Source organism: Panthera onca, chromosome C1 (genome assembly GCF_046562875.1).
Source record: "Panthera onca isolate mPanOnc1 chromosome C1, mPanOnc1 haplotype 2, whole genome shotgun sequence".
Classification (NCBI taxonomy): domain Eukaryota; kingdom Metazoa; phylum Chordata; class Mammalia; order Carnivora; family Felidae; genus Panthera; species Panthera onca.
Window position 1 is genome coordinate 209140493 of NC_138346.1, and position 11768 is coordinate 209152260.

The 11768-nt window shown below is 53.5% G+C and overlaps 1 protein-coding gene across 1 annotated transcript in view; it reads right to left on the reverse strand.

Annotated features, from left to right (window-relative positions):
• Positions 1–1483, reverse strand: part of PADI4 (peptidyl arginine deiminase 4) — a 33218-nt gene extending 31735 nt beyond the window's left edge. Inside the window, exon 1 of the mRNA XM_078452319.1 lies at positions 1348–1483. Coding sequence (XP_078308445.1) covers positions 1348–1439 — 92 coding nt within the window. The 5' untranslated portion in view covers positions 1440–1483. The remainder of the gene's footprint in view (positions 1–1347) is intronic.
• Positions 1484–11768: the final 10285 nt, after the last annotated feature.

The following is an 11768-nucleotide window of genomic DNA, read 5'->3' on the forward strand; positions in this document are numbered from 1 at the left end:
CAGTCGGTGTGGCGGCTGCACAGGAGATGGGAAGAAGGTCCTCGTGAGGCGGGGCTGGGGGGGGGCTGCGGTCAAGGGCAGGTAAGAAAGGAGAGGGAGGAGTCCCCAAGCCAGGCTGCCTGGGTCTGAATCCCAACTCCCTCACCTCTGGGCTGTGTGGCTTCAGGGGGGTTACTTAACCCCTCAGAGCCTCAGCTTCCTCTTCTGTAAAATGGGAATAGCAGCACCGCCTGCCTTCATAAGGCCGTTGAGTGAGTTGTGTGTGGTCAGAGGGAGGGAAATCTGGGGCATCACTGTGTGAGATGTCTGGGGGGGGGGCGGGGGGTTGGTGAATGACAGGGCTCTGTGTCTCAGAAGGAGCTCACTCTCAGAGGGGGCAGGTGGCCTCAGGTGACATCAGCCTCTCTTTTCCCTTTATCCCTCGGCCTCTCGGTCTCCCGCTTCCCCTCCACGTCTCCGGGAGGCTCCCCCCTTTGGTGCTGCTCTACCGCGGTCCAGGTTGAGGCAGAGGTGCCACTTTGAAGGAAATGTCCCAGACAGTCCCGTGGGCACCATCGAGGACCACAGATGTCCGGCCTGGGAGGGAGGAAGCCGGGGGAGGCCGCTACCTCTACTGACGACAACGACACTGACCACGCGCACTCGCTGAGCGTCCCTAGACCGTATCTTGTTTAACCAGAGCCTGGGGCCGGCTTGGCACATAGTAGGTGTTCCGTTGGTATTTGTTGGATGGATGGATGGATGGATGGGTGAAAACCACTAACAGTATGTCCAGCTCTATGCTGAGTTCTTACACACTTTCATGTTTAATCCCTTTACCCGCCATGTGAAGTGGATATCATCCCCATTTCACAGATGAGGAACCTGAGGCTCAGCTGGCCTTGGCCGCAGCCTCTCCCACGCCACAGCCTGTCCCATCGCGGATGCGTTATTACGCACACCTGGAGGGAGGCTCGGCTGAGAGGTGGGGGGCTGCCAAACGGCCCCTTGAACCAGGTGTGGGTCGTGGAGTCCAGGCCCTAGCCTTCCTTCCGGGGCCGTGGGCCTGCTGTGTGCCGTGAGGCAAGTCACAGACCCTCTCTGAGCTCCGTTGCCTCAACGGCGAAAGGAGAGGGTCCCGTTGGCCCTGTGGTCATTCATTTGCGGTGAGGCCCTGGGGAACCCTCGCCTCGAGTCCAGGCACATCCCGGGGCCACGCAGCTCTTCCCCTCTGGCTTCTCCCTTGGCGGCAGCTACGGAGGCTGCGGCCAGAAGCCCCAGCCAACCACACATCCTGTGTCGGCAGAACCTGCCCATCCAGCATCACTGGGCCCGTCCCCGCCCCTGGCCCCGAATGTCCCCGCTCACCTGTAGACATCCAGCTGACTTTCGGTGCCCAGGACACACACGGCATAGGTGGGCTCCTCCGGGGCCACATGGATCACCGTGCCCTGGGCCATAGTCCCGCCAGCCCGTCCCTCCAGCTGCAGGGAGCCTCTCGGCTGGTTCCTTTATAAGGCCCGGCCCGGCCGAGCCATGAGTCAGCACCTGTGGTTTGCGGGCCGGCGGCTTAGCCCTCCCCACGCAGGCCCCAGGGCGTGTCCTCTCCACCCTCCCCAGCCCAGGAGCTGCCCCTCGGGCCTGTACGAGTGACGATGCCAGAATCAGGGCACTGACGCCCGCGGGCTCCTGGGAAGGGCCAGGGGCTCAGGAAGCCTGGGGGTGGGGAGCGTAGGTCTGAATCTTCACATAACAGCCCCGTGCGCACCTGGGGCCCTCCCACCTTGCCTCGCCATGCCCAACAACTGTATCAGGAGGAGGCGAGAAACGCAGGGGGCTCGGGAGATCGTCGCCAGGAGGTCACGGCTGGCTCAGGACGGGTCTCCCCAGACTGGTCACCCACATGATGGCCCACTTGCTATGTTCCGTGTGTCTGGCAGCCGTCTCTACCCCTCGCATGGAATGGCCCGCTGAGGCAGGCCCGTTGGGGGGGAACACAATCGTGATTCCCTTGCTTTGTTCTCACGGCACCTCTCGGAGGTCAGTGTCGTTATTATTCCCATTTTACAGAAGAAACTGAGGCACAGGGAAGCTAAATAATACTCCCGGGGCTCCACCAGCCATAAGGAGGAGCCTTCTCGGGGCTCAAAGCCCATTTCCTGAGCCAAAAGCCAATGCGGCCGGACCTGATGCTCTGACCCGTCTACACTACTACTTGTACACAGCAGGTCTTAATAAACCCAATTTCCCTGGCTGGTCATAGGGTTAGGACTAGTTTGAGTTTGGGAGGGAAGCGGAGGGAGGGGGCTGTCAACTGTCAGACTCGAGAAGGCCCTCGCCACCAGACCCGGTCATCCTGTGGACGGGAGACTAGGCACAGAGAGGGCTATGACATGCCCACTCTCACACAGCAAGTCGGTGGCAGGGTTGGGCTCTACCCCCGAGCCTTAGGTCTCCTGGCGTAGTTTTCTTCTTTATCCTTCTCCCCTTTTTTGCTTCAGGATTTTAGGGTTTACATTTGCTATGAATAAGCTACAGAGAGAACAAGCCCAGAGCACTTCTGTTAATTCAACAAACATTTATTGATTGCTTCCTGTTTGCCAGGCCCTGCTCTGGGCACTGAGGATACAAAGAGAACAAAACAGACAAAAGTCTTGCTTTCATGGAACTTTCTTGTAATAGAAAGAGAGAGCCAATACGCAATAAATATAATAAGTAAATTATATAACATGTGAGCGTTATGGAAAAATGAAACAATAGGGCAGGGCAAGGGGTAGATTGCAGTTTCCAAAAGGGTGATCAGAGGAGGTGACATCTCAGCCGACTGGAGGAAGGTGACAATGAGAATACCTGGGGGGAGAACATTCCAGGTTGAGGGACCGGCCAGTGCAACTAGTGCAAAGGCCCTGAGGCAGGGACGTGCCTGGAGGGTTCAAGAAAGGGCAAGGAGACCCGTGTGGCTGGAAGGCAGCAAAATGGGAGGGGGGCTGGAGGGCAGTGATAAGAGGCCGGTGTGGAGCACAGAGAGCCTTGCGGGCGTTGTGAGGACTTTGGCTTCTACCCCAAGTGACTTGGGGAGACAGGGGGACATTTTGAGCAGGGCAGACCCATGGTCTCATCTCTCTGGCTGCTGGGGGGAGTCAACCACAGGGAGAGCAGCGAGGAGGCTGCTGCTGTCCGGGAGGTGGTGGATGATGGGTGCTGGCAGTGGAGGAGGTGAGAAGCAGTCAGATTCTGGACATAGCCTGAGAGTACAGCCAATAGGATTTGCAGATGGGCCAGAAGGGGAGCAGCAAGAAAAGTGAGGAGTCTAGAAATCCAAGGTCCGGGGGGTGGGGGTGGGTGGGGATGAGCCCCTGGAGGGATAGATCTGGCACCCACTGAGCGGGGAGGGCTGGGGAGGGGCAGTTGCAGGCGGGGTGGCCATCGGGAGTTTGGTCCCGGCCATACCGAGCAGGAGCTGTCTATCTGAGTCTGTATGGGGACGTCCCGTGGGCCGTGGGACACATGATCCCAGAGTTTGAGAGGATCGGGCTTAGAAATGACAAGTCTGCCAACGTCTAGAGCGTCCCCAGGGAATGAGTGTGGACGGAGAAGGGAGAAGCCTCAGGACCCTGCACCAGAGACTGAGAGGGGCTACCGTCAGGACGGGAAACAAAAGAGGGTGTGTCTTGCTATTTCACAGGGTTGTGGTGAGCAACCAGCCTTGTGACACACACACACGCGTTTCCACACGCTCACACGGGGAAAGCAGCCGTACTTGGGCGCAATGCCCTTTTGCAGACTCCCGTGCCCTCGTGTGGCAGAGTAGGGATGAAAGGCTCTGCGGTGGGCAGGTGGCCCGAGGGCAGACAGACCTGGGGGTCGTTGGGGCACCACCCGCCCCAGCTGCACCATTGCCCGGCCGCTCCCTGTCTTAGCTTGGCTGCCGTAACAAAAATACCCTGGGCCGAGGGCCTTAAACAACAGAGATTTATTTTCTCACAGTTCTGGAGACTGTAAGTCCTGGATCATGGCATCAGTTCAGGTGCGGACCCTCCTCCTGGCTCTCACACAGCCGTCTTCTTGCTGTGCATGTGGCTCGGAGAGAGAGGAGGAGGGAGAGACAGAGAGAAACCCAGACTGTTAGTTCTCTGATGTCTCTACCCTCATGATTCATCTAACCCCGATTACCTACCAAAAGCTGCCTGTGCAAATACTACACTGCGGGTGAGGCCTTCAACTTACAGATTTGGGGGGAGCCACGATTTACTCGGCAGCCATGCGGGACGTGAAGGCTGTTTGTGGATTTCTGGCGTAAAAACCATGTTATGATACACAATTGCATCCAGGTCTGTGGCTACTTACAGGGATTTTGTGGATTGATCTTTCCTTCTCTTCATTCTCCTACAGGGCATTTTGGTTTTTTCCTGAAATTTGTTACAGCTTATTATTAGGTGTGTGTGTTCAAATGTCTATCCCCCAATCAGCCACGAGAGCAGGGCCTCTATAGGTCTTGGCCGCACCACCAGCACCTAGAATAGCTTCCGATTCATCGTAGGTGCTCACTAAACCCTGTGGCTGAAGACTGCAGTGTTCTCCAGCACCCAGCCCGGCACCGGACCCTGGGGTGGGGCCGCTAAGGACAGCTTCCTATGAGGATCCTTCAGAACCCAGCCTGTTATCTCCAAAATGGCATCGACCTTGTGAAGTTTGGGAAGCAAACGGTCTGCCACAAGAGAGCAGCTGACTCAAAGCCCAGACCAGAACCGCTACAGGAAGGGGCCCCTCTCCCCACTGAAAGGCAGAATCACCAGCGGGGCTGCTCACAGCTTACAGGAAGTAAGGCGACGTTCAGAGTTGCCCCCCGGCACCTGAGCTGATGCCCCAGCAACTGGCCTGGATATATGCCCTTTCTCCAGGTGGTTGTGATGATGTCGTTTGGGGAAGAGGCCCTGGCGTCAGGGACTCTCCGAGACGCAGGGACAGGGTGTAGGGCAATGTTATGTTCGGGGTGGACAGCCGAGCCATTTCTCCAGGGTCGTTCGTTCACAGATAGAGTTCAGATTCACTTACTCGGCTCTTGACTCAATAAATACTTATCAGATGCTTCCTAAGTGCCCGGCACTCTCTTAGAGGCTGTTAAGCTTTGTTGAAAATAGATTTACAAGGACCCAGGGTGATAACAGAGACCGCAGTCTATTACATGTGCACTATGTTCCACACTTGCCTCCAGGTCCTTGGCTATATTATTTCCAATTTTCACCCTAACCCGGCGGGCAGGACTTAGGATCTCGTTTCTACAGAGGAGTGAAGCCCCGTGCTCAAGGTCACCGGGCCCCTGCATGGGTTTCAAACCCCGCTTTGCCCAACATGCTCTGCTCTCTGGTGCGGCCCCTGCCCGGGCCAGGCCACTGACATGACCTCATCTCAGATCCCCACATCAACCTTAATGTCTGAGTTATGCTCTCCCCACTTTCCAGATGAGGAAACTGAGTCTTGGAAGGCTTAGGTAACTCGCCCAAGGTTATGCAGACAGCAAGTGGGGACACTTGGGCTTACCTTCGCCCCTTGTCCCACTCTGCCCGCCGCACAGCTGCCTCCTGGTCAAGTCCCTCGGCTGATGAGCTCTGAAGCCCGGGTGTCCAGATCTTCCAGATTGGCCTGACGAAGGGAAGACCCCTACTAGTCACCGATAGGTGAGCATTATGTCTGGGCAGAGCTGGGAGATGGGACACAGGTCCGCCTGCATCGAAAGCCTGTGACCTTCCACTATGCCATCTTTGAGGAAAGAGGGGGATCCAGCCAGGTGCAAGTCTTTTCTGGAGCCGCCTTCTACCCTGTCTTCGACCCCAGGTGCCCACATCCCTTCTCCAACACCCAGAATTTCTCTTGGGGACCGTGACCATGAGAATGTCAACACCCCCAAAGCAGGGACTTGCCTTTGTGATCATTGCTGTACCCTTAGTGCTGGTACAGAGCAGGTGCACAAGAAATTCTGTATTTTGTTGAACTGAAAACTGTTTAAGATACATCCTTACTCCATCAACCGTTTGTCAAAATGACGATCCTTCCTCTGTCGAATCACCTTTGCAACGTTGCCCAAAAGTCAGTTGGCCATCCTTGCGTAGGCTGTTTCTGGGTTCTCTGTTCTGTTCTGTCGATCGACGCGTCTATCCCCCAACCCTCAAGCACAGTTTTGATTACTACAGCCGTATCTTGAAATTGGGTAGACTAAAGGCTCCCGCTTGATTCTTTTCCAAAAATGTTTTAGCTATTCCAGTTTTTTTGTCTTTCCATGTAATTTTAGAAGAACCTTGCTTATATCTACAGACAATCTTGCTGGGATTCTGACTGCAACTGCATTAAAACCTGGGTATCAGTTTGCTGAGGACTAACACTTCACTATGCCAAGCTTTCCGACCCACGAACACAGCATCTCTCCACTTATTTAGAGCTTCTTTCGCCAGCCTTTTGAAGCTTCTAGAATACAAGTCTCGCGCACGTTTGTTAGACTTCTATCTAGGGATTTCATTTTGGTGGGGCGGTCGTAGATAGATGGTCTTGTACTTTTAATTCCAGTATCCACGTGATCATTGCTAGTGTATTAAAACACAAGTGATGTTTATGTGTTGGTCTCGTATTCTGTGACCTCACTGAACTCACTTATTAGTTCTAGGAGGGCTTTTTTTTTTTTTTTTTTTGGTAGATTCCTTGGCATTTTCTACATAGATAATTACGGCATTTGCGAACAGAGGTAGGAGGTAGTTTTATTTCTTCCTTCCTCGTTTGTACATCTTTCTTTTCTTGCTTTGTCACCCACTGGCTAGAACTTTCAGTGCTAGGTTGGATAACTGGTGAGAATGGTCATCCTTATCTTTCTCTCAATCTTGTGGGGGGAAGCATTCAGTCTTTCACCATGAAGTATGTTGATAACTGTAGATGTGGTTTTGTGGTTTTTTTGTGCATGGTCTTTCTAGTTGAGGAAGTGCCTCTCTACTTCCTTTTTTTTTTAATGTTTATTTATTTTTGAGAGAGAGGGAGAGACAGAGTATGAGTGGGGGCGGGGCAGAGAGAGAGGGAGACCCAGAATCCGAAGCAGGCTCCGGGCTCCGAGCTGTGAGCCCAGATCTCGACGCGGGGCTCGAACCCACAAACCGTGAGATCATGACCTGAGCCGAGGTCGGAGGCTCAACCGACTGAGCCCCCCGGGCGCCCCAGTGCCTCTCTCTATTTCTAATTTGCGGAGAGTTTGAATCATGGATGTCTACTGGATTTTTTTCAAATGGTCTTTTGGCACCCATTGAATATGACGGTATGAGTTTCCTTCTTTAGCCTGTTACATGGCGGATTACGTTGGGTTTTGTCCAGAACACCAGGCACCGATAACCAACGCCGGGGGAGGACACCCACTAGACAGAGGACAGCAAGATCATCGCAACGCCAGTCTCCGTGAAGACAAGTCCAAACGCTTCTGCCCAAGACGGCTGACCTCGCTCGCCTGCCCCACAACACTTTCAGGCTGGGCGGCAGGGTGGGGGGGGTGCTTCTGCTATTTTGACGGTGGTATTTCGTGTTTCTTTTGTGCCTAATGAGGTGGCTACACGTGCCAGATGTCTGCCATCCAGGTGCCAACGTTGTCGATGAGCAATACCGTTCAGGAGAGACCTTAGGAGCCAGGGGCTGGAGCCCCGCAAGCGACTTGTGTCCTCACAAACCCCTCACCTTGCGTTTTCTGGTTAGACCGCGATTGCTTCTCTCCAGCAGCGACTTGGAGGTTGCACCTGGAGCTACATTAAAATAACACAGCCGTAAAAACTTGAACCCAAGCGCTGGTTTAAAATAACACTGACACCTCACATTCTTCTCAGCCAGGCTTGGGTGATGATCTTCTGCGGAATTTGTTTGCTCAGTGGACTCACACCCAACGGGGAAGCCAAAAGGCGGGGCCGGGTGACTCTGTCACAGAGGTCTTGGCCAGGCCAGCCAAGACCTCTTCCTCCTGGTGCTCTAGACCCCTTATGCGTCCCTCCTCACTAAGGACCGTCCAGGCATCTTCAGCTGCCACTCGGGGGCCTTGTGGGTTTAGCCTGAACATGCCTCTCGGTCCTATAAACGGAGCCATAATGGAGCCCAGGATGACTCCACCGGGAAGGCATTTTGCAGGCTAGGAAGTTGAGGCTCAAAGAACTTGAGTGACCGGCACAAGAGCACCTGGTGGTAAAAGAAGTTAGGATTTGAATCCAGGTCGAGCGGATGGCAAAGCCGTAAGCACAAGGCTTTACTGGCCACTTGGGGGGAGAATAAAAGCCCCCAGACTCTTGGGTCTTCTGATTTGTTTATTTTTCTTAAAAAATTTTTCTTTTAATCTTTATTTTTGAGAGAGAGAGAGAGAGACAGAGTGAGAGCGGGGGAGGAACAGAGAGAGAGAGAGACACAGAATCGAAAGCAGGCTCCAGGCTCTGAGCTGTCCGCACGGAGCCCGACGCGGGGCTCAAACCCATGAACCGTGAGATCGTGACCCGAGCCGGAGTCGGACGCTTAACCAAGCCACCCAGGCGCCCTCTGATTTATGTTTATTCAACAGACATCCACTGAGCCCCCCTCTGCACTAGGGCCGTGTGCCAGGTATTAGTGACACAGAAGCTCGGAGGGTCCTGCCCTCAAGGAACACGAAACAAAAGTCCAAGAAACAGGGGCGCCTGGGTGGCTCGGTTGGTCAAGCATCCGACTTCGGCTCAGGTCACAATCCCGCGGTTCGTGGGTTCGAGCCCCATGTCGGGCTCTGTGCTGACAGCTCAGGGCCGGGAGCTTGCTTCAGATTCTGTGTCTCTCTCTCTCTCTGCCCCTCCCCTGCTCACACTCTGTCTCTCCCTCAAAAATCAATAAGCACTGGGGCGCCTGGGTGGCTCAGTCGGTTAAGCGTCTGACTTCAGCTCGGGTCACGATCTCACAATCCGTGAGTTTGAGCCCCACGTCGGGCTCTGGGCTGACAGCTCAGGGCCTGGAGCTGTTTCAGATTCTGTGTCTCCCTCTCTCTCTGCCCCTCCCCTGTTCATGCTCTGTCTCTGTCACAAAAATAAATAAACGTTAAAAAAATTTTTTTAAATAAAAAAAATAAAAATAAGCATTAAAAAAAAAAAGTCCAAGAAACAGGACTAAGAAGATATCTCTCTGTCTCTGTCTGTCTCCGTCTCACTCTTGCTCTCTCTGTACATTCTGGGACAGGAACTTGAGTGCAAGCTGTTTATCTGGGAGGTGCAGGAGGCCAGGACGAGGTGGGAAAGTGAGACAGGGAAGGGGGCCGGTGAAGGTGTGTGAGTCAGCTGGTCACCGTGGTTACTACTTGAGGGCTTCAGGGCCGCCCCCCCACCCCGGGGGCGCTGGAAAGTGTGGAGCCCCTACCCCACGGCCAGCCCACCCCAGCGGCAGGGGAGCCGGGCCATTTACAGCCCATCCCCCTCAGCCGTAGTAGGTCGAGGGCTGCTCCTGAGGGCCTCGCGTCCCTGGCATCTGGTGAGCAGGCTCTCGTAGACAAAGAGCGCTCGTGCTGGTTCTTGGAGGCCAGGTGTCCGTGAACTGAAGACAGAGGGGACGGCAGGCGGGGCACTGGCAGCCACGGCCAGGGGCCCTCCTCCGGGGCTGGCAGATCCCCTGCTGTCTGCCTGCTGGAGGCGGGGATCTCGTTCCAGCCAGCGTGAGCCGCGTTGATGAACGAGATCTGCTCACGCTCACGTTCCGCGGCCGCCTTTCTGTCTGCATGCGTGAGCCCAAGTCGTGTGTGACACCTCATGCATATGGAGGAGCGAGAGAACTCGCACTCGTTTTAAGGAACAGTAATAAAGTGGACACAGCGTGCAAACACCACTTAGGCTAAAAAATAGAAAGGGGGCGCCTGGGTGGCTCCGTCGGGTGAGCGAGCAACTCTTGACTTCGGCTCGCGTCCCGATCCCAGGGTCGTGGGACCAAGTCCCAGGTCGTGCTGAGCCTGGAGACTGCTTAAGATATTTTCTCTCTCTCCCTTTCCCCCTCTCCCTCACTCAGGCTCTCTCTCTCTAAAATAAAATTAAAAAAAAAAATTAGAAAGTCTTCAGTATCTTTGAAGCAATTTAGGGACACCTCTCTCACTACATCCCCGTCCCAGCCCTGAACCAACAATTCGGCAAATTTTTCCGTCATCGTTCCTTTGCTTTTCTTTACAGCTTTTACCGTATTGGTTAGTTTTGTCCGGTTTTGGACTCGACGTCAATGGAAGCGCACTTCGGTCCTTTGTGACTTGCCTCCTTCGCTCAAGGTTGTATTTTTGAAACGCGCCCCGGTTGCCGGGGGGAGTCGTATATGGTGCATCTCCGTTGCTTCCCAATATCCCGTCACATGGACGTCCAACAACGTAGCGATCCGTCCCGCAGGCGATGGGCAGCGTTTCCAGTCCGGGGATGATGGAAGTACCACTGTCGTGAATAGTCACGTCTCTCGGGGCGCCGTGCAAGCGTTCCCGCAGGTACATGCCTAGGAGTCGAATTCCTGGCACAGGGTGGGGCAGTTTGAATTCACTGGGTCATAGCAAACTATTTTTCATAGTGGTCGCACCAGTCTCATCCCCATCAGCAATTTCTGAGCCTTCCCTTTGTTCCACATCCTGGCTAAGAGTTCTCCCTTATGCATTTATTTTCGCCTCTCCGCCAAGCCTGGAAATAACGTCTCATTGTGGTTTGCCTCGGAGTCTCCCTCGTTACAAACGAGGCTGAGTATCTTTCCATCTCTTTATTGGAAATCTGTGTTTTCTGTTTTGTGACGGGCCTATTTATAGTTTTATCCTTTTTTCCCCCCCTATGGGATTGTTTCTCTTTTTCTTATTTTTATTGAGCGGTAGGACTTATTTATCTATTCTGGATAGTGGTCCACAAAGAACACAATGATAAAGGAATGATTAACTGTATTAAAATGAGGAACTTCCGGAAGCCTGGGTGGCTCAGTCAGTTGAGCATCTGACTTCGGTTCAAGTCATGATCCCGCAGTTCGTGGGATCGAGCACCACATCGGTCTCTGTGCGCTGGCAGCTCAGAGCCTGGAGCCTGCTTCACATTCTGTGTCTCCCTCTCTCTCTGCCCCTCCCCCCTCACACTCTGTCTCTCTCTCAAAAATAAATAAACATTAAAAAAATTTTAAAAATAAAATGAGGAACTTCCATTTATTAAAAGATTAAGTGAATAAAAAATAAACCACAAACCCGGAGAAAATCTGACTGTGATACATGCCAAGGGTGACAGGTAGGGTTGATCAGCAACTCCTACCAGGTCATAATAAAACCTCTGACCCTCCGATCTGGGTAATCAGACTGTTTGTCTACCTCTGCATGAATTCTGCATTGCCTTCATCATTACAGCTTTAATATAAGTCTTAATACCTGGTAGGGCCCATTCTCCCATCCTGTCATCTTAACAGTCACTTAGCTATTCTCGGCTCTTTGCAGCTCTAGATACATTTTAATTTTTTTAATGTTTATTTTTGAGAGAGAGAGAGAGAAAGACAGAGCATGACTCAGGGAGGGGCAGAGAGAGAAGGAGACACAGGATCGGAAGCAGGCTCCAGGCTCCGAGCTGTCAGCACAGAGCCGGACGTGGGGCTTGAACTCACAAACCATGAGATCATGACCTGAGCTGAAGTTAGACGCTTAACCACTGAGCCACCCAGGCGCCCCTAAACCTTCTTATTCTTATAGCGTGCAGATTCTTTTGGATTTTTCTATGTCTGTAATCATTCCTTTCTGGTCCTTAAAACCTGCACCTGTACTGCATGAACTTTCTGCT